The sequence below is a fragment of the Mauremys mutica genome, chromosome 5 (genome assembly GCF_020497125.1).
Source record: "Mauremys mutica isolate MM-2020 ecotype Southern chromosome 5, ASM2049712v1, whole genome shotgun sequence".
Taxonomy (NCBI): Eukaryota; Metazoa; Chordata; order Testudines; family Geoemydidae; genus Mauremys; species Mauremys mutica.
In genome coordinates, this window is record NC_059076.1 from 15,768,861 (window position 1) to 15,791,294 (window position 22,434).

The 22,434-nt window shown below is 40.3% G+C and overlaps 1 protein-coding gene across 1 annotated transcript; it reads left to right on the forward strand.

Moving 5' to 3' along the window:
* Positions 1 to 303: 303 nt before the first annotated feature.
* On the forward strand, positions 304 to 22,227 carry LOC123370871 (albumin-like). Its single transcript, XM_045017724.1, has 14 exons — positions 304 to 456; positions 1,831 to 1,891; positions 2,847 to 2,979; positions 4,064 to 4,278; positions 5,011 to 5,143; positions 6,993 to 7,090; positions 9,269 to 9,398; positions 10,978 to 11,192; positions 11,754 to 11,886; positions 13,688 to 13,785; positions 14,153 to 14,291; positions 15,115 to 15,338; positions 20,719 to 20,851; positions 22,159 to 22,227. The coding sequence occupies exons 1-14, from the start codon at positions 372 to 374 to the stop codon at positions 22,210 to 22,212; spliced, it is 1,851 nt and encodes a 616-aa protein (XP_044873659.1). The 5' UTR covers positions 304 to 371; the 3' UTR covers positions 22,213 to 22,227.
* Positions 22,228 to 22,434: the final 207 nt, after the last annotated feature.

The following is a 22,434-nucleotide window of genomic DNA, read 5'->3' on the forward strand; positions in this document are numbered from 1 at the left end:
GCTAAGAATATGCATGGTTATGGGATTAGGCTAAATTATACCTTAATAAAATCCCTTTAATCCCTTTTATGTCATTTGAGAAGGTAATTTACACAAATCTTTTTCTGTCTGGGTGTTGGAAAGTTAATGAATTTACCAGGTCTTCAAAACAAAAAGTTCCAGGTCACAAACTTCATAAGCAAATAATTTTATCAATTTCATTTTTGGCAAGGATATTTCCCATTTTGTAATCTTCAGGCCAAATGGAAAGTGTCTAGTGTGCAGTTAATCTTTTACAGACACTGACTGAGAAGAGTATATTAATCAATGCTCTTTCCATCAGTCTTTCTACCATTCCTGAACAATTCATCCCCACAAAATAAGCTGCAACCATGAAGTGGCTAGCATTTATTTCGTTTATTTTCCTCTTCAGTTTTGCTACATCCAGTGATCTGCAAAGATCTGCTAGAGATGCAGGTAAGAAAGATCTATATTAGCTACTTGCTTTCATGCTGTCTTTGCAAACTTTGTATTTTTATAATTGTTTTGGTGACTGGTTGAAGTTAATTTTGCAATCTCATAACTGAACTTTAAGGGCATGACCCAAAGTCAATGGAAATTAATGAAACAATTACCACTTACTTCAGTAGGCTTAGAATCACACCCCAAAAAGGAATGCAGAAATCACGTAATCTCAGGTAGGCTTGAAACAGTATCCTTCCAGATAACGACTCTAGTAATTTATCTAGTGAAAGTCTCTCTTTTAATTTCAGTTAGCATAATTGTTCTTCACTATTTCAAAAAAATCACTGAGTAGTGTTATTAGGACAGAATGGCTGCCAAGTTCCACCCCAGAGATGGATATAGTGCAGTGGTAGATGAATGATTGCTTTATGCACACACCTTGCAAAGAGCCTTGGGATGAGCAATGCTGTATAATCATAAGCTATATTCACTACAGATAGGCCAAACTGAAATCTTTTATATGACACTTCCACTCACTGAGGACAATGGCGATTTGCATACAGTGGAACAAGAATCCAGCTCAACCTAGCTTTAATTTTGAGTTTGCAAAATAAAAACCCTTCCAACAGGTCCCCAAACCAAAATGTATCGTCCTCAGCTCATCTCTAGTTTGAATAGTACAGTGGTTGTCATTGAAAGTCCACACTTACCAATAGTTATAGGCCTGGTCTACAGTAGAAAATTAGGTTGGCATAACTATGTCGCTCAGGGGTGTGAAAAATCCACATCCCTGAGTGGCATAGTTATTCCAACCTAAGTCGCTGTGTAGACAGCACTAGGTCCATGGAAAAATTCTTCTGTTGACCGAGCTATCACTTTTTGGGAAGGTGGATTACATATGCAAATGGGAGAACCCATCCTGTCGGCATAGGTAGTGTCTACACTGAAGTGTAGACATACCCATACAAGTTATTTCCTATACTTGAAATAGGAACACACTTATGTAGTTAAACACTAAATCAGAAAAATGCTAATGGTGGGAATATTTTACTTAGGATTGATTAGCAATGTACGAGGCCAGGGTAGCCAATGGCAAGTGGAATAGTTGGGCCAGATGAGATGAGGTTAGAGAGAGGGAGAATACAGGGTTAGCAGAAATGCAGGTTAGCAAGTGGTGGGATTTCTAAAGTGCTCAGAATTGGCCTTTCTCTGATCCCACTGAAATCAGTGGGAAAATTGCCATTGAGTTGAACAGTTAGGTTAATGCTGAACACTTTTGAAAATCCCACCCCAAATGCCCAGATTATATTCCCTATAGGAGCACGATTCTATACATAGCTAATGTAAAAAATGATCCTCGTTGTTCTTTTTTCTTTTTCCACTCAGAACACAAGAGCGAGATTGTCCACCGTTTCAACGATTTAAAGGAAGAGCAATTTAAAGGAGCGTAAGTGAACATTCGAGTTATGTTCTGTAGTGATAATCATCCTCATCATTTTACATTTTTAGTTGGCCAAAAAACCCCATCAAGATGAATCAATAGACTGCACATAAGACATATAAACAAAGAATGTGACAGAAATGTTAGCCTTCTAGATGTCCAGTTAGATAATATATAGATAAAACTTGCTTGCTGAAGCAGTCACAATCCTACATTTGATTGATGCTCAGGGGTGAGCCACAGTATCATTGTCTGGCCTTGTGGCAACACAATACATTGCCCTTTGCAAGATTTAGTCAGAGTCCCTCAGTGACCTGCTAGGGCCTATGACTAGTGTGGATGTGATTCCCTCTGGATGACTGAAGGAGGCATATTTATAGATCAAAAGGATGTTTATGTGAGACAAGTCAGCTTGACCTAGGTAGTTTTTAGGCATGGTGGAGATAGCGGAAGATCTCATTATTTAACAATGACAATAATAATTACTTTATAGCACCTACAGGCATGCTGGGTACGAGTTCCAGGAAACACACAGAAGAAAAGTTCGTGATCTGAGGCATATATAGTCTATGTCATAGTCTTGCTAGAGAAGTGTTAAGATAAACCATACACCAGGAAGAGGAAAGGACAAGGAAGGATACCAATTGTGGAAATCTGATTATGTGGTTTCTCAGTTTAAGCATCTGTTTGACATTTGAATGCACGATTTTTACTCACAGCCATTTGCACAATTGTGCATACAAGTTTGTGTACACCGGTACTGAGGCCCTGGGAACATTTGGCCCTCACTAATTTTGTTGAGTCTACAGCAAACTTCTCGCCTGCCTCTTTCACTCAGTGGTTCTCTGCCTGGTTACCATAGATACCAGCAATGTCTCTGAATCCAGAAGAAGACTAGCAATTCAGGGAAGTTTTTTTTCCCCCCTTATCTACATCTTTAAAAATATGCTTTGTGTTTCAGTGCCCTGATCACATTTGCTCAGTTTCTCTACAAATGCCCTTATGAAGAGATAGCTAAACAGGTGAAGGCTGTCGTGGATCTTGCACACAAGTGTGTGGCCAATGAGCAGGACCCAGAGTGTTTGAAACCAGTGGTAGGTTATTGTGATTCTTCTCTGTTTACACTGCAAATACAGCATTATAATAAAGCACTCAGTAGCAGTCTTTAATAGCAAACCAAATCACTTATTGGTTTTTCATCAGAAAACTTTAAGACTCTCAGGTTTTGATACTGCTAGCGAGCTACTCTCCATTGTATATGTATTCTGAAACATGGCGCTTGATTCTCTTACATTTTGAGAGTGGGATTTCTAAATCTAAATAACTTATGAGCCTATTTTCAATGGGATGCAGGGTCTTAAGTCTTTGCTCAGATTTTCAGGTGTCTAAAATGCATATAGGTATTTAACTTACTTAGGCATTTTAGAAAATCCCAGTAGTAGGCACCTAAGCAAGTTAGGTGCCTCTATGCATCTTCAGGTACCTAAATAACTTTGAAAATCTGGCCCTTAGGCACTTTTGAAAATGTTTAGCCTGAGTGCATTAAATTTCCACAGATGCTTGCCCAGTCAAGTCAATCCCAATTTGAAAACCCCTGAATTCTGAAAGCGTTGAAATTGAACCAGCGTTGAACCAGACCTGAATTTTGCAATTTGGGCTCAGCCATATTAATATATGCTCATAGGCAGCACTATAGTTAATGTGCCAGTTTGGAACTGTATTCTAGTTGATTCTAACTGGTAATTCAACTACCAGGAATCCTATGGCTTCATCTCAAAGGCTGCCCAAATTGATATTTAATTTAAGGAATAATAATTGCTTCCCAAATTCACCCACATATGCTCATTGACTTCAGTGAGGCTACCTGCATAAGGTGAGCAGGATTTGTTCTACAGCCCACTAAGTCAAACCTCCAGTGAATCTATCCCAATAATAAAGCATTAAAATGGTCAAAGTAATATAAATATAGGACCAGATTTTCAGGTGATCTCAATTGGCATAACTCTAATTAAGTCAATGGAGCTATGTCAGTTTATACCAGGTGAGATTCTGGCCCATGAATTCTAATTGTTTTCAGATTAGATGTAATTCATAAAAATCTAGATGACTGAAAATTTACATCAGACATTCCATGAGCAACCTTAACTCTGACCCTAGTCAATGTATTTTCCCCTACAGCCTACTATTGTCCTGGATCAGATCTGCAAAATAGACATGCTTGGTGAAGCATACGGTGAAATGGCCGACTGCTGTAGAAAAGCCGACCCTGAAAGAAATCAGTGTTTCCTGTCATTCAAACATTCTGTTCCGGGGTTCCTTCCTCCATATCAAAGACCCGAGCCTGAAGTAATGTGCAAGACATTCCAAGAAAACAAAGAGTCGTTTATGTCCCAGTAAGAACATTGATTTTATATTCGATATTTTTAGTCGTGGAGAAAAGCACCATGCTGCCGGTGCTATACTGCCACACAGGAGCACATTTTAGAAAAACTGCCTCTGTGCATGTGGAAACAGCTGCACACACACATTGTGAACACTAGACTATGTCACTTGTGCAACTTTTAGAATATTGAGCTGGTCAAAATTTGAAATTTTAATGAAAATTTTCACTGAATATAGTTGCTAGACTAGATTAAATTTTTCATTTGAGAATTTTCTTTGAAATCTTGCTTTTTGGCAAACCTTTTCCCCCTTCATTTCTGGTTTTTAGATTTCTCCTCCCCCCCTGCACTTGTTCCTTTTCCCATTTTGTTACTGAAGAGAGACAGGGCAATGATAAAAAGAGAGAGCAAAAAGTTGCAGTTTGCTCCCCCCCAAAACCTCTTTAAAAGGGATTTTTTGTTTATTTCCCTTAAAAAAAAAATCAGGGAATTTTGAAAGTTTTGCCCCCCCACAATAAATAAATAAATAAAGAATGTTAACAAAAATCTGAGCAGCTGAAAATGTAAGGAGTTCACACAAAAATCTGCAATGCAGCTGAGTGTTTCCTTCGTGATCAGAACTCCATCCTGGCCTGGGCTAGAACTGGTTTGTTTTAGTATAGAATTGTTTCATAAATGCTTTGTATAGACTAGAGGCTATTTGTTGTTGGTTGTAACACACGTTATTTTGTATTTTCTTTTCAGTCACATCTATGAGATCGCAAGACGGCACCCGTTTCTTTATGCCCCCACAATCCTTGCTCTGGCTGTTGACGTTGAACATGCAATTGAACACTGCTGCAAAGAGGCCAACGCTGGTGTTTGCTTGGCTAAAGAGGTATTCATATTTTCAGTGTGAAAAACCAAATATTGCTATTAAAAATTTTCCTTCTGATCTTAACTGCACTTCTGTTTATAGAATAATTGTAACCTTAAGAGGATATAATCAAATCTTGTTTAATAACATTTTTCAAATAATTTTGTTCTGTCAATTATCCCAGAATCTCTAGGAATCTTGAAATTAAAATCTGTCTCTCTTTCTCTTCCCCCCATCCCTGGTATCTGTATACACTAATCTGTGGGGGGGTTTTAAGCAATGCACACAGATTACTGGCACTGAATTTAGTGGTGTGTGAAAATGAAAGGGGAAATAGTTGTAGTTATGCTCCGGGTCATCTAATTGCCTGGAAAGTTTGCTTTTTGTGAAATTTTCATTAAGGGGTGGCTTCACGCAGCAAAACGTGTCGGGGGGGGGAGGAAATCAAATTTTTGCATGTTTGTGTATGAAAGCTGATCTTTGTCTGAATAAATACTACCTGACCTCTCACAGAAAACTGTCTGCTCATGAACGAGTCAGTATGTTACAGAGGGTTGAAAAATGTCCTATTTTGAAATGTCATGATAAAAGTATATATTTTTACCATCAAAAATTTTGCAACAATTTTATCCCTTTTCCAACTCATTCTGTCAATCCGTGATTGTTATTGCCCAGCTGTACTAAATATGGGCTATGTACATTCCTTAGGGAAAAAAATCACATGCTTATTGCCTAGGTTTAGACTGTGATGGGGCAGCATGCAGTACAGGGGTACAAGGGGGAGTAAGACACACCTTAGGTCCAGGCATGCAAGGGTAAGCAGTCACTGTACTTCCTGCCCTGAGCAGATAGGATGTGAAACAGTAACAGCTTTGGTTCTGCTTTCTTTTCAACTGCATGCGCTCTCATGATTTGGCACCGGTATGAACCAGCAGCAGAGTATCTCCCTTGACATACAGTTTATGGGGAAGTTACAATTTAGCCATTAACCTACTTTTAGAATATTATGGACCAAATTCTGCCTTTACTGATACTCAGACCCAATGACCATTCACTCCCAGTTATTTCAATGTGGTGGGTCAGGTGACACAGAGAGCAGCACAGCCCTACAAGCATAGGCAGGGCCGGTGCAACCATTTAGGCGACCTAGGCGGTCGCCTAGGGTGCTAGGAGTGGGGGGGGTGGCATTTTCTTCGGCAACGACTGGTGGCCAGATTTTCGGCCACCCCGGTTGTTGCCAGCATTTAGGCGGAGGGAGCTGGGGCAGGGTGGTGGGGGGCAGCATACAGGAGAACTCCCCGCCCCAGCTCACCTCTGCCCCGCCTCCTCCCCAAGCACACCAGGGCTGCTTCACTTCTCCCGCCTCCCAGCTTTGCGTACCGCCCCCCACCCTTACTTGGAGGCAGAGCAGGGGTGAGCTGGGGCAGGGGGGGGTGCCTCAGGGAGGAGGGGGGGAGCTGGGGAGCTGCCACAGAGGGGGTGCCTCAGGGCGGAGCTGCCGTGGGGGGGGCGCCTCAGGGCGGGGGCTTGGGGACGGCGCAAGGTGGAAGTTTCGCCTAGAGTGCGAAACATCCTTGCACTGGCCCTGAGCATAGGGCTGCGTAGTCCCATTCAAATCAATGGAGCTATTTGCAGAGCAAGGTGCTTCTTATGGAGGAGGCGAGTAGCAGAATTTGGGTGTATAATACACCCCCCCACATAGTAAAGGGCTGGGCCTAAGGTTTGCATAATGAACTCTAGGTTTGCCTGGACTTTTAGTTAATCAGGAAAGAGCCCTTTGTGTTTCTAAACTGGCACTGCCAGCTTTTTTTCTTTTCTAATCCATCAAATGGGATCATTTCGTTTGACAATGTGCTTGTGATTACTCTAGCTCCCTTTGATAAGGGAAAGAGCCTTATTTCTGAGTAAGGTAAACACCGACATCTGTGGAATCCTGAAGAAGTTCGGAGAAAGAACTTTCCATGGAGAGTAAGTCTCTGACCCCTATTTTATAATAAAAATCAAGTGGTTGTCATAAGACCTGAAGCTACATCAGAGAAAAGGCTCAGAAACAAATCAGTAACTTGTTTGCATGTGCTGAGTTTGATGCTCCTCCTCATAATAAATGTGGAGGTGATTTTGGCAGAAGGAAGAGCTAGCACTGACAGCCATTCTGAAATTCATTGTAAAGATTAGGCCAGGCAAGCGTTTTCCCAATTATGGGCCAGTTCCTACCGTGCGTCTCTGCTAAGCTCCCATGATTTCAGTGTATAATAGAGCTGTGGGTTAGTTTTAGTATATTGACACATAATAAGGAAGAATTATATATTTTACATTGACGGTGAATGTTAGTGAAAGTCTAGCCCCATGGGCTAAAGACCCATCTCGCCAAACTGTTTGCTCAGATAGAGTTTGAAGAAAGGTGATTATGCAACTCCATTTCTATATATATATATATATACACACATATATATATATATATATACACATATATATACACATATATATACACACACACATATATATATATATATATAGTGCCTGGAGATTTTGATGATGGGAACTTTTGTAAGTGACAAAAATAAATCAATCCAGACAGGGGCAGCATAAGCATCTTCCTGGGGGCAGAAAGAGGGGTGGCTGAAGTGGGCTAGACAGAAAGTTGGAGGAGCTGCACCTCCCCTTGAGACCCTGGCCTTCTCAGTCATCCCATCCCCTGGTCCTCCTTAGGTAAGTGTTAGCTCCACCACCCTGCACCAGATGCCCCACCCAAGTTGGAGGCCAGAAGCTGGAGCTAGGGCAGTGCTCGAGAGGTTAGGACAAATTTTGGAGTGCCTATATCTCCCACAACCCCCCTTCTAATGCTGACGCCTGAATCCAGAGCCTGTTCCAGAAGTCAAAAGGGAGCTCCATCCGCAGCAGAATTGTAGTTCAGTTGCAGATTTATAGATTTTAAGGTCAGTAGGGGTTCTAGTCTAACTTCCTGCATAACAGAAGAGACAGATTACACCCAGTCATTCCTGCAAGTTGCCCAATAACTAGTGCATTTATTTTAGATGAGCCACATGCAGCCAATTTAAAGACTCCCAGTGATGAAATATTTATCTCAATTATTTACTTTCCTGCATAATTTAAAGCAGGGTGGATACAATTCAATGATTAAAAAATAAGTTGTGTTTAATTTAAATTAAAAAACACAAGTTTTTAAAAATAATCCTATTTGAAATTATGGCATTTTATGATAAAACCTAAGGGTATTATAATCTATTAAAACATTTATATTAAATAAAATATATATTAATCAGTACATGGCGGCTGCCAAGATTTTGAGAAAGTCAAGCCACTCACTTGGTAGGAGTTATGAGGTAAGAACTTGGAACCAGTTTGTTGAAAAATGTAACCAAGAAATTACAGCAGAATCCTCTTCTGTGGGGTGCAGAGAGAATATTCTTTTCAGTTTAGTTCACTGACTAGTCATTTAAAGTTAAGATGCCAATGAGAGTTAAAAAACCCCAAACAGCAGAAAAGCTTGTTTTCCTCTTCCAATCTATGAGCAGAAATGAGGTATGAGAGAATGAGATATACTAGTTCTAAAATCATTAGTTTTATTTAACTAAAAAACAAGGTAAAATGCTGTTTTTGTGCATTTAACTGAACATGAATTTCCACCCAGATAGAGCTTGACACAAATCACAAGTACAAAATTAATCAGCTTCTTGTAAATAAGAAATGCACCATTCACCATTTTAACAACCGAAAATGTGAAAATTAAGATTCTGAATAAATGTAAATTTAGCTATTGCTTAAATAAATGTGTATAGATAAAGTTTATCCTCTTGGTTAGTCAGATGATGACCAAGTTTAATGTAAATGTTGATTTGTAACCAAATATAGCATGTTTTAATGGTTACCAGCCAATGAGACTTTCATTAGGGGTTGGGTGGAAACCCTAAAAAAAGTACAAATACAAAATATGAAAATCACTGATTTAATTCAAGCTCTTCTGTTTTCTGATTTAAGTCACAATTAAAATAAATGATTTAAAATTGCTTTATTTAAACCAATCCATCATGTTTTAGAGTAACCTAAATCATAGTGACTTGCAAGTTTCATTTTTAATACAGAGCTTTAAATCAGACATTTTTCTGATTTTTTTCCCCTTTATAGTGTTCTTAGTGTAATTAGCCAAAAATTTCCTAAGGCTTCATATCCAGAGATTCAGAAAATTGTAAAGGATATCACACATGTCCATGTGGAGTGTTGTGCTGGTGACATGATAGAATGTACAGATGACAGGGTAAGTTACATTGCTTTTGCTTAGCATTGACATATTTGAAAAAAAACCAAAACAGAACACTGCCTGTTCTGTTCACTTACAAATGATACACCTACACACTCTTGGATGGTTGGCTCCTCAGCCCTTAAAAAGTCAGAGCTGGATCTTCAGCTAGTGTAAATTGGGCTAGCTCCACTGACATTTAATTTATACCAGCTCAGGATCTAACCGTTACATTAAAAGAAAATTAAGGTTGCAAAGTCAAGTATTAAAAAAACTTAAGAAATGCCAGGAATAAATTTGCTTGTGCCACCTTAATTTAGCCTGCTTGCGCATATGTATTATAATACAGTCTAATTACATGACACTTACATACTACTTTTTCCATGTTAATATTTAACATGGTTTGTCATATTGGATTGGAACCTTTAAATTCACCACACAGACCTCAGCCATTTGAGTTTATGGAGTAACTGATAGTAGTAGTAGGTCATTAATCTCTATGTGGAGGATGGGACACTTGCCAGTGGGTTTCATTGATATTTGCTGATAGTGGAGGAGTGCGGAGACTCAGAGATCTTGGGTTCTATTCTGGGCACTGGAGAGGCATGTGCTCTAGTGGGCACAAACTCTTCTGACTGTTCTCCCCTGCTCCCCCAAGCTTGATACCTTTTACTTTTACCCTGCGCCTGCCCCAGCCCTCTGTTTAATAATAAGCTGTACTACCAGCCCCTGTAGAACGCAGGCCATAGCAGTGTCTTGTTATCCTGCAGTATTCTGTGGGGTTCTAGCAATTCCTTAACGGAAAGCTCTTGTCTTCACCATGCATACACAGTTCTGTAATTCAAATTAAGGTGGGAAGAGAGGTAGGGAGGATACTAACAAGTCAGCTGTTCCTTGTGTATGAGGTATTTATGCATCATTTATTAGTCCAAATTCTTAAAGTAGGCTCCAAGGATCAATGTAGCAATCCTTACTCAAGTAGTGCCATTAAACTCAATGGGGTAACTCACATGGGTAAGGATTGCAGAACGGGTCCCTAAATGTGTGTGAACTAACTATTTTACAATGCCCATCCATTTCAGAGTGATGGGCAGTTTTCAGACCTGTAGGCAAGCTATGCCACAGGGCTGACTTTCTTCTTCTGTGGGGTTTTACATGTCTTGTATGAACAGAAAGAGATCAGGTGGTTGAAAGGGTAAAGTGGCAGCCCCTTGTGTCAAGGTTCTTGATGATTTCTGCTACCTTTAGCAGACTTCACCCCCTCTAGCTTTCTAGAGACAAAGGAAGGGACATCACCCCCCAGGCTGGACCATGGAGCGTGGCAGGGGTGCCATGGCTCCAAGCAGGTTTCAGCAGACATCAGTGCCTACAGCTGGAACTCCATTAGCTCTGCCTGCTCTTCACTAGGTAGAAAGCAGCCTAGTGGAGTTTTGGTTGTAGCCTCCTGAAAAACTGTTTCCCCTCTCTAGTGAGTCTTCCATTTCCTTAGCAAATTGGCAAGACCGGCTCTGACTTTGGCCTCAAAACTGTAAAAAGAAAAGCAACTGTAGTTGCTTATAAAGGCCTTTTAACGGACACAGTATCATTCCTTTTGCAGGCAGAGGTTGTGAACTATATCTGCTCTAAACAAGACATCTTCTCCAGTAAAATAAAAGATTGTTGTGAGAAGCCAGTGGTGGAACGAAGTGAGTGTGTTGCTAGGGCGGAGTTTGATGACACACCTGAAGGCTTGCCCTTGCTAGCTGAGAAGTACGTAAAGGACAAGAATCTGTGCGAACACTTTACTGAAGCGCAGGATGTCTTCCTGGCAGAGTACGTATAGCAAATGTCATGTGTTCTTGCTGAACTATGTCATTTTACACCACCTGAGGATCTGTTCTGCAGAGTACTATAATCAAGTATGTAATGGAGAGATTCCTTTGTCTGGTCCTTTGAGTGGCTGACCTATCACTTATGGCATCTTGAAATTCTATCCATTCTCCTCTATTGTAATTCCCATATTTTGAGACACATTGTATTTACCACTATCCTTCTGAAGATGAATTGCAGATCATCAGTGCCCCTCTTCAGTTTGTCAGTGGCATGAGATTTCTTTACATTCAGGAGTTCCATGTGCTTTATCTGCAATATCTGATTTTAAAAGTTTTTTTTGGCCCTGGACTGCAGCTCCTCCATCAGCAGCCATGTTGACAGACTGTTCTTATAGCACCAAAACCTGTACTCTATTAGTCAGGCTGCTGCTCCACCACCCATGCACAAGAGAACTGTAGCCAAACTGGAAAAAACTGTACCCATGACAAGCATGAAACCATGTTACTTGTTAGAGGCTCCTATATTCTTAAAACTCTAATGCTGGCAGTTTTCATGTTACAGATTTCTTTATGAATATTCGAGAAGGCATCCTGAGTTCTCTACCCAGATGCTTTTGCGGATCACTAAGGGATACGAATCCCTTCTGGAAGTATGCTGCAAAACAGAGAATCCTTCTGAATGTTACAGTCATGCAGTAAGTTCTACTGTTCAATCACACGTAACAGGAAAACATTAGAATGTTTTGATGATGAACTCTCATGAGTTGATAGTGACCAAAGAGATTTGGATGGGATTCTGATGGTTAGGGATTTACTGGGAATTAATAAAGGGAATTAGTTGGGATTTACATAGATGATGTAGCATTTCTGTGTTTGTCATTCATGAGAAGTATCTATGATTTCCTAGAATGAATGAACAAACAATTAGAGTAACTCCATAAGGCACCCCAAGTCCATGTAAAATGACTGAGATCATTAAGTTAAGTTCTAATGGACACATATGCACACCAAAAAAGCAACCACATAGAGACATCTTATATGTTAACTTCTGCAGAGGGGCTAAAGATTCAGCGAACATGGAGAATGGATAGTTCTGTCATTCCAGAAACGGTCCTTCAAATTGAGGGCAGGTTAGTGGAACAGCATATGTTGCCACTAATTTTGTTGTTCTCTTTTTATCCATTGAACAATCTCCAAAAAGTTAAAAGCCCTGTAACTTTTATTAGCACTAAATTGGTTTAATAAAGAGAAAAAAAATAAAAAACAAAACTCCGGACATCTTGTATGTAGCAAGTCAAAGCATTTCCCCTCCCCCGCATCAATGGATGGATTTGAATCTACTTTCAAAATCCTATGCTAACATAATAGAACTAATGTCAGCAATGGCAGCGGCCCCAGTGAGGATCAGGGCCACGCTGTACTAGGCCTTGTGCAAATGTATATAAACCGTCTCTCTCCCAAAGAGCTTACCATTCAGTCAGACAGTCTAACTAGACAGAATGCAAGTGGATTTGTTAGAAGGTGACAACTTGCATAAGCTCATTTTATAGTGCTACTAGAGTCAATTGCTGGAAGATGAAACTATACAAATTTAAACTGAAAAGAAGTTGCAATTTTTGTAGGGAGAATAATCAGCTATTGGAAGAATTTACATTCTTGGGTAATAGATTGCTAATTACTTGACGCCTTTTAAACAAGATTGGATGTCTAAGATATGCTCTAGTTCAACCACAAGTTGTTATACTCAGTGCAGGAATTACTGGGTAAAACTCTATACTTGGTGATAGGCAGGACATCAAAATAAATGGTTACAATATTCTCTTTGATCCTTAAAAATCGATGGCACTATGATTTTACAAACCCAGACAAAACTGCATTAAAAATAAAGCGGTGCACAAACACTTTTTCCATTTAAAACCCACCAATTTGCTTCTATAGCATTTATGAACCTTCTGTTCACTTTTCACACATCTGTGTGAGCAAAAATATTTTCACAAGAATGTTTGTTGACAGAGGACGTATGATGTATACTGTCTAAATGAACATTCACACTAGGAGTTATGGGCATCATGAAATAATTCTGAATAATGAACAAATTCCTACAAGTCAAAGGTCATTCTCAAGAGGAAGGACGATAGAGTGGTTAGGGCAGTAGTCTGTGACTCAGGATATCAGATTCAGTTCCCTAGTCTGCCACAGACTTGGTGCATGCCCTTGGGCAAGTCAATTAGGCTCCCTGTGACTCAGTTTCCTGTCTGTATATTGAGAATATTGTCCTCACAACACACTGTGCAATAGGAAAACTATCTTAATGATTGCAAGGGTCTCAGATGATGGTGATGAAGGCCATAGGTGTACCTCAGAAATGATAGAATATTTATGAATAGAAAGGGCATAAACAGGATAGATAGGAGTTTCTTTGTGAGTTGGGTGTATGCTCTAATGAGAACCTTAGATAGATAACCTGCCTCTAATAATGATTATATTTACTTGCAGGAAGAGAAACTCAGGAGTTACATCCAAGAGACTCAGGAAATAGTAAAAACTAACTGTGATCTCCATGCCAGCTTGGGAGAAAATGACTTCCTTAAAGCGTATGTTTCTTTGTTTTGGAGTGGTTCCATGTTTATATAGTGAATGTTCAGGATTTTGTAAAGGTGAAATTCTCCAGACCCAAATGAATAAGACAAGGGTACAATTTAACTATTAGTGTTTGTTCAGCTAGCAGTGCAGACAATGCCATTATTCCAATTAAGAAAAGTATTTAGAAGTTATGGTATGAACAGGAATGTAGGCTTCCATACTGCACATAATGATAGACTCATTGCTGCTTCTGTTACTACAGCTAAGAATGCAAAAAGTTAGTTCAGCTTTGGACAGAGCTATTTGTACTTCATTGAACAGTGCTTTATTTAAAGATTTTCTTCAGAGTTGAACAATCTAGAATATTTTTTATTTCAGTATCCTTATCCGCTACACCAGGAAAATGCCTCAGGTGTCACCTCAAACACTGATTGAAATCGCAAAGAAAATGGCAGCTGTTGGTAGCAAGTGCTGCCAGGAAAAAGAATCTAGACGCATACCTTGTTCAGAAAGACATGTGAGTACATTTTTCTTAACTGTAGCTTTCTTTTTGATGCGTTTTCTGTGCACTGCACCTTTACAACTCTAGGTATTCTGCCCAAATGCAGAGAGAGTAGCAATTTTGTTCTCAAAGGTTCAACATCCTGTTAAGGAGGAACTACACAGTATGCTCTCTAATGGAGACATTGGTATATTATATAAGCCTAACTTTCGGCTTCTAAATGCATAAGTGTAAATCTGTCCCATTTGCAATGAAGATGAGCTCCTCAAATGCTGGCTACCATGAAGACATTTTGAATTAGGTTTTATTTGAAGGCAGTTTAAAGATTTAGGCATTTCTGAACAAGGATCTAGATCTGGCAGTGGGCTCACCTTGCTGGGAAGGGATGCTATTTGTGGAACAAAGAGTACCCTATGGAAGAGACCATGAACACATTTCCAATCAGCTTTATTACTTGTTTAACAGACTGCAGAAGAAGACTCCACTGATATTTTAGAGCATAAGAAATTACAATCACTTTTCTGGAAGATGGCTGCCTTCACAGCTAGGTTCAGAAATGTCCGTTATAAATCCTTTCCTGGTTACTGATTGTATGAAATGTTGAAGGCCTGAATAAAATTCTTTAGAAGGGGCAACTTTTGGCTGGGACAATCACTTGCCTAAGTCTGAGAAGTTCCAGAATGATTGAATGTTTTCATGGGAGCTCTGCTTAACAAGAAGTGAAAGCTGCCAGCATCCCTGCCTAGACTATTGTGACATAGGAACATGCATTGCTTTTATTAGCATTACAGCTAAGAGTGCTATGAACCTTGTTTTACTGCTCTCCCTCTTTGTTCAGCTGAGCATGGTGATTCAGCATATGTGCCTGAGACAGGAGGCTACACCTATCAATGAAAAAGTCACACACTGCTGTGATGACTCATATGCTGACAGGATACCATGTTTCACCAAGCTGGGAGTTGATGAAAGCTACAAGCCCCCTCAATTCACCCCTGAACTGTTCACCTTCCATGAAGATTTGTGCACGGCTTCTGCTGAAACACAACAAATAACACAGCTAACGTAAGATATCCATTTGCTAATTCACAGCAGATTTTAGGATTAATCTCTAATTTTCCATATTCAGTGTAGTTATAGCCATGTTGGTCCCAGGATATTAGAGAGACAGTGGGTGAGGTACTATCTTTTATAGGACCAACTTCTATTAGTGAGAGAAACCAGCTTTTGGGCCACACAGAGGTGTGGGAAAGGTACTCCCAGAGTCACAGCAAAACATAAGGTGGGTGAAATCAGACAGACAATCACTACACTCTCAAAACGAACTGCACAAGAAAATGATAAAACACACCTTATCACCTGTGGGTGAACACTTTTCACAAAGCAATCACTCCATATATGACCTCTCAGTCCTCAGCCTCAAAGGAAACCTGCACAAACACCTTCAAAAGACGAGCATGGGAGCTTCAATTCATTACTCTGCTAGACACTAAAAATGATGGACTGACCAGAGACACTGGATTTATCGCTGATTACAACAATCTGTAACCTGCGAACCCCCTCTTTTTGTCCTATGATTGCTAAGTGTTGATGGGCCACTCTACCTTGAATGGTCCCTTGCACATATTGTAACTGCTCATTTCTAAACAATCTGTTCCAACATGCATGTTGTATGATGCTGGGAGTACCTTTTCCGTCCTAAAGAAGAGCTCTGTGTGGTTCCAAAGCTTGTCTCTCACCAAAAGAAGTTGGTCCAGTAAAAGATATTACCTCACCCACACCTTGTCTCTAAAATTTTCCATATACAGTGAGGAATCATTTGCTACAATAGCACTATGGCAGCCTTACCAGTGAGTCGTCAACACATCATTTACTAATGTGATGAATTTTCTACCTAGCCAGGCCTTTGCAGCTACTATTTTCACAATTGTAGACATTCAGTTCTACACCAAATCCTCAGTTGGTGTAAGTCAACTGACTAAAACCCACCTGAGGATCTGACCCATTGCACTGAAACTTTGAGCAATAATTTCCAATAGTACAGTTAATTCACTTCACCGTCAACTCATGTAGCTTAATTTTTTTGTTTTTGTTTAAAAGAGGAAGAATTTTCTGTTTTAGGATCCAGCTGCATATGAGAGCGACTTTAGGCCAGTGATAACATCAATAAGATGACATGATTATTCAGCATGAGCCAATACATAGCTGTGCTATGCTAAGTAAGGTGTTATTTTCTCTGAATACTAAAAACGTCTAAGTTGGCCAGTTTCACACAGGCATCCTAGCAGAGTTGGGTCTTAAAGAGAGGGACTTTGATGGTGGCTTTTTGCCAATCCATGCAAGAAGTCTGTTCCAGACATAGGGGCAATGTTGCAAAAGGTGTGAAGGTGGTTGTGGGAGCAGTGGACAAACAGTGTCATAGAATCATAGAATTCAAGATCAGAAGGGACCATTATGATCATCTAGTCTGACCTCCTGCAAGATGCAGGCCACATTAGCCGATCTACCCACTCTTTTAGCAAGCGACCCCTGCCCCATGCTTCGGAGGAAGGCGAAAAACCTCCAGGGACACTGCCAATCTGCCCTGGAGGAAAATTCCTTCCCGACCCCAAATATGGCGGTCAGCTGAACCCCGAGCATGCGGGCAAGACTCTCCAGCCACACCCTCTGAAAGAGGTTAAGAATATCATATTATTGACCCAATTTGACCCAATTAAGTACCAGTTTGGCACTTAATTGACCTATTGACTAAGCCCGTTATCCTATTATACCATCTCCTCCATAAACTTATCTAGCTTAATCTTAAAGTCATGGAGGTCCTTCGCCCCTACTGTTTCCCTCGGTAGGCTGTTCCAGTATTGCACTCCCCTGATGGTTAGAAACCTTCGTCTAATTTCAAGCCTAAATTTCCTGACTGACAATTTATATCCGTTTGTCCTCGTGTCTACATTAGCACTGAGCTGAAATAATTCCTCTCCTTCCCTGGTATTTATCCCTCTGATATATTTAAAGAGTGCAATCATATCTCCCCTTATCCTTCTTTTGGTTAAGGAAAACAAACCGAGCTCCTCAAGTCTCCTGTCATACGACAGGCCTTCCATTCCTCGGATCATTCTAGTGGCCCTTCTTTGTACCCGTTCCAGTTTTAACTCATCCTTCTTAAACATGGGAGACCAAAACTGCACACAATACTCCAAATGAGGTCTCACCAACGCCTTATATAACGGGACTAGCACTTCCTTATCCCTACTAGAAATACCCCGCCTAATGCAACCCAAGACCGCATTAGCTTTTTTAACGGCCACATCACATTGCCTACTCATAGTCATCCTACGATCAACCAGGACTCCCAGGTCCTTCTCCTCCTCCGTTACTTCCAACTGGTGCGTCCCTAGCTTATAACTAAAATTCTTGTTAGTCATCCCTAAATGCATAACCTTACACTTCTCACTATTCAATTTCATCCTGTTACTAATACTCCAGTTTACAAGGTCATCCAAATCTCCCTGGAGGATATCCCGATCCTTCTCCGAATTGGCAATACCTCCCAACTTGGTGTCGTCCGCAAACTTTATCAGCCCACTCCTACTCTTGGTTCCCAGGTCAGCAATAAATAGATTGAATAAAATAGGACCCAAAACCGAACCTTGAGGAACTCCACTGGTAACCCCCCTCCAACCCGACAGTTCCCCTTTCAGTACTACCCTCTGCAGTCTCCCCTTTAACCAACTCCTTATCCACCTCTGGATTTTCATTTCGATCCCCATCTTTTCCAATTTAACCAATAATTCCTCATGCGGTACCGTATCAAACGCCTTACTGAAATCCAGATATATTAGATCCACCGCATTTCCCTTGTCTAAAAAATCTGTTACTTTCTCAAAGAAGGAGATCAGATTGGTTTGGCACGATCTACCTTTCGTAAATCCATGCTGTAATCTATCCCAGTTGTCATCGGCCTCCTGCTCCTTAACCACTCTCTCTTTCAAAATTTTTTCCATTACTTTGCATACTACAGATGTTAAACTAACAGGCCTGTAGTTACCCGGGTCACTTTTTTTCCCCTTCTTGAATATTAGCTAATCTCCAGTCCAACGGTACAATCCCCGAATTTAGAGATTTATTAAAAATCATCGCTAACGGGCTAGCAATATCACTCGCCAATTCCCTTAATATTCTAGGATGAAGATTATCCGGGCCCCCCGATTTACTTCCATTAAGCTGTTCAAGTTTGGCCTCCACCTCAGATACCGTAATGTCTACCCCCATATCTTCATTCCCATCGGTCCCTCTATCACTATTCCTTAGCCCTTCATTAGCCTCATTAAAGACCGTGGCAAAATATTCATTCAGATATTGTGCCATTCCAAGATTATCCCTAATCTCCACTCCGTTTAAAGTTTTAAGCGGTCCCACTTCTTCCTTCTTGGTTTTCTTCCTATTTATATGGCTAAAAAATCTTTTGCTATTGGTTTTAATCCCCTTCGCTAGGTCCATCTCCACCCGTCGCTTTGCCTTTCTCACTGCATCCCTACACCCTCTGACCTCAATAAGGTAGGTTTCTTTGCTGATCCCTCCCATTTTCCACTCCCGGTACGCTTTCTGTTTTTTCTTAATGACCCCTCTAAGACGCTTTGTCATCCAGCTCGGTCTAAAACTGCTACCTACGAGCCGTTTTCCCTTTCTCGGGATACATGCCTCTGACAACTCCTGCAATTTCAACCTGAAGTAACCCCAGGCGTCATCTACCTTTAGATTCCTAAATATGTTGGTCCAGTCCACTTCCCTAACTAGTCGTCTTAATTTAGTAAAGTTAGCCCTTTTGAAATCGTAAACCCTAGTCTCAGATGCAATATTAATTATCCTCTCATTAATTTTGAAACGAATTAGCTCGTGATCACTCGAGCCAAGGTTGTCCCCTACAACTATTTCCTCAACAAGGTCCTCATTACTCACCAAAATCAGATCTAAAATGGCATCCCCCCTTGTCGGTTCAGCAACCACTTGATGTAGGAATTCATCAGCTATCACGTCTAGGAAAAGCTGAGCCCTATTGTTATTACTAGCATTTGTTTCCCAATCTATATCTGGGAAGTTAAAGTCTCCCATGATCAAGCAGTTCCTATTAGTGTTTACCTCCTTAAAAACATTAAAGAGCTCTCTATCCGTCTCCAAGCTAGATCCCGGCGGTCTATAGCACACCCCAATCACTATCCCGGGTGAGGCTCTGGTAGTTTTCTTCCCTAATGTGACCATTGCCCACACAGACTCCGTATTAACCATTGCATTGCTAGTTATTTCATTACATTTCACCTCATTATTGATATACAATGCTACTCCCCCACCTTTACCTTTGCATCGGTCTTTTCTAAACAGCACATACCCTTCCATACCTGTACTCCAGTCATGGCTATCGTTCCACCATGTTTCGGTTATTCCTACGATATCCGGTTTCAATTCTCGGACCAGGAGCTCCAGTTCCTCCATTTTATTACCTAAGCTTCTCGCATTGGTGAACAAACATCCTACCTTTTGCTGTTGGGCTCCTCTCACTCTTCTCACCCCGCTCGGTAGGGACACAGTACTACCAGTATGACCTGTCGATCTAGTATCTGTCCCCCCCCTCTTCCTTACACCTAACCGTCCCCCTCTGGCTATATCTGTTGTTATCTTCTTGTTCTCACTCCCAATGTATAAATTTGGCGTGGAGTGCACCAGGGCCTCTCCCAACCGTCTCCCCCCAGTGTCTAGTTTAAAGCTCTTTTAATCAGATGAGCCAGCCTCCCTCCTAGAAGTCTACTTCCTTCCCTACTTAGGTGGAGCCCATCCCGTGAGAACAGTTGTCTGTCCCCAAAAGCCTCCCAGTGCCCATACATCCCAAAGCCCTCCTTGTAACACCACTCTCTCAGCCAACTATTAATCGTCAGGATTCTCTCACCCCTTTGGCGCCCTTCCCTAGGGACAGGTAGGATCCCACTGAAGATCACCTGAGCCTCAATTTCCTTAAGCGTCTTACCCAACCTGGCATAGTCTCCCTTGATCCTGTCTAGCGAGAATCTAGCAGTATCATTCGTTCCCACATGAAGGATGACCAAAGGGTTCTTACCTGCTCCTCTTAGGATCCTTTTCAACCTCGTGTCGTGAGGCTGGAGTTGTAGGTGAAGTGGCAGAAGCATGGGTGGTGGTTATTTAAAGTTTCCTCTGTATTATATTCCTCTGTATTATATTCTGCACTTAGGCTTGATCTAAAGTCCATTGATTCCAATGGAAAAACCTCCCACAAACATCACTGGACATCAGATCAGGCCCAACGTAGCATGTTGTAAAGCCACAAACAAGCCCTGGATCTGCACAGGTATCAGGGAAATGTGATATTACAAATTGGTAACTCAAGCCACAATAACTAGTATTAATTTTACTTTGCTGCATTTTGTGTTCGTTTCAGATTGCTTGTCAACCTCATTAAACTAAAGATCACTGTAACAGATGAACAGCTACGGAAAATCTTTACAGATTTTACTGGCGTGGTACAAAAGTGCTGCAAAGCCGAACAACATGAGGCATGCTTTGCGGTAGAGGTATCTCACTGTTTTCATGTATCGAGAGTATATTCTTGATTAAAGGCATGCATGGAGAATGTCAATATATACACACACACACCTCTTAATCAAATGTTCAGCAACCTAGAATGGCTCTGTGTATGAAGAAGCCATAATTTTGCCTAGATGATGCACTCTACAGCAATATATATATATATAGATACAAGGGTGTGTGTGTGTATGCATAGATAATTTATTTAATTTAAAAGGTATGTTTAAATCTGCTTGAGCTTTCCTCCAATATTTGTCATTTGTGCTAAAGACTCTAGGACATCCAAAATAGGAGCTTTAAGGATTACAAATTAAAATTGCATCTGTATAATCGCAGAGAGGTCTGAACAACAACATGGAAAGAGGAAGAGCCGGGCAAATTATGTTCTGTGGACATTCATTCCAACTTTTAAACAAGTTTACTTTGACTAAGCCCTCCAACTCCTTTTGATTTTTGCTTTTGCTGAATATTCAGGCAGATAATCACAGAGACTGTTAATTTTAAGCAAATATTGGAGAACAGTGTCAGAAAGCAATTTATGCTTATCCAGTCAGGAGACCGAAGTGTGCAGTGTGACTTGTGTCCAGTCAAAACAGTTCAGATTTCAAAATTCAAAAATCAAATATTTGGAAAAAGCTACTTGAGAGCGACCTTCTAAGAATTATTCATAGAAATTGGAAAAATAATTTAAGACTCACAGACAACTCAGAGAAAGTATTAAAATTTGTCAAATATTCTTATTTTGAATTACTCAGTTGGCTCTCATGACACATACCCTCCTTTTAAAATGCTCCCCCATCCAATTTTAATAATGATTTATCATCTAATGCTACTTCTATTATCCATAAATTTAATATGTTCACTTGAGCATATAACTAATATAGAATTGGGGTATTTTAGACTAATTATGCATTTTATTTTTTATTCATTACTCAGATACCGCATAAGTGTGTACATTAAAAACACATGGACATATTACAGGCAGACAAGATATTAATCTTTTGGAAATAAATTTCTATATAAACATGTTTTATCACTTTGAGGTTGCAGAATAAAGTATGAACTCCTGTAGCTAGCCTCTCCCAGGCATAGCTGCTTAATAATTAGGGCCAGTTGGCCACAGGTCTTCCAGTCCTTCAGGACAAGCCACCCAGTAACAAGACCATTATAATCATCTCCTCAAACCTCCTGTGTAACAGACAATAGAATTTAGCTTATAGAAGCTTCCTGCTCAAATACTATGCAATTTCCTTTCTTTGATTCTCTCTTGTAAATATTTGTAATCTTTTTCCAGGATCCAAAACTGATAGCTGAAATTAAAGTCATTTTAGGAATTGTCGGAGTCTAAAGCATTTCAGGTAACAGCAAAATTTATATATTGGGAGCTCTGTGCATTTAACTGCTCAGAACAAATATGTTCATAATTTATTGTTAGATTTCTTCCTTATTATTTGTGTTACCATGGTACCTAGGAGCCCCACTAATGAACCAGTATCCCATTGTTCTAGGGTCCTGTACAAACACAGAACAAAAAGGTGGTCCTGGCCTCTTATGTATGTGGTTTTTGCTC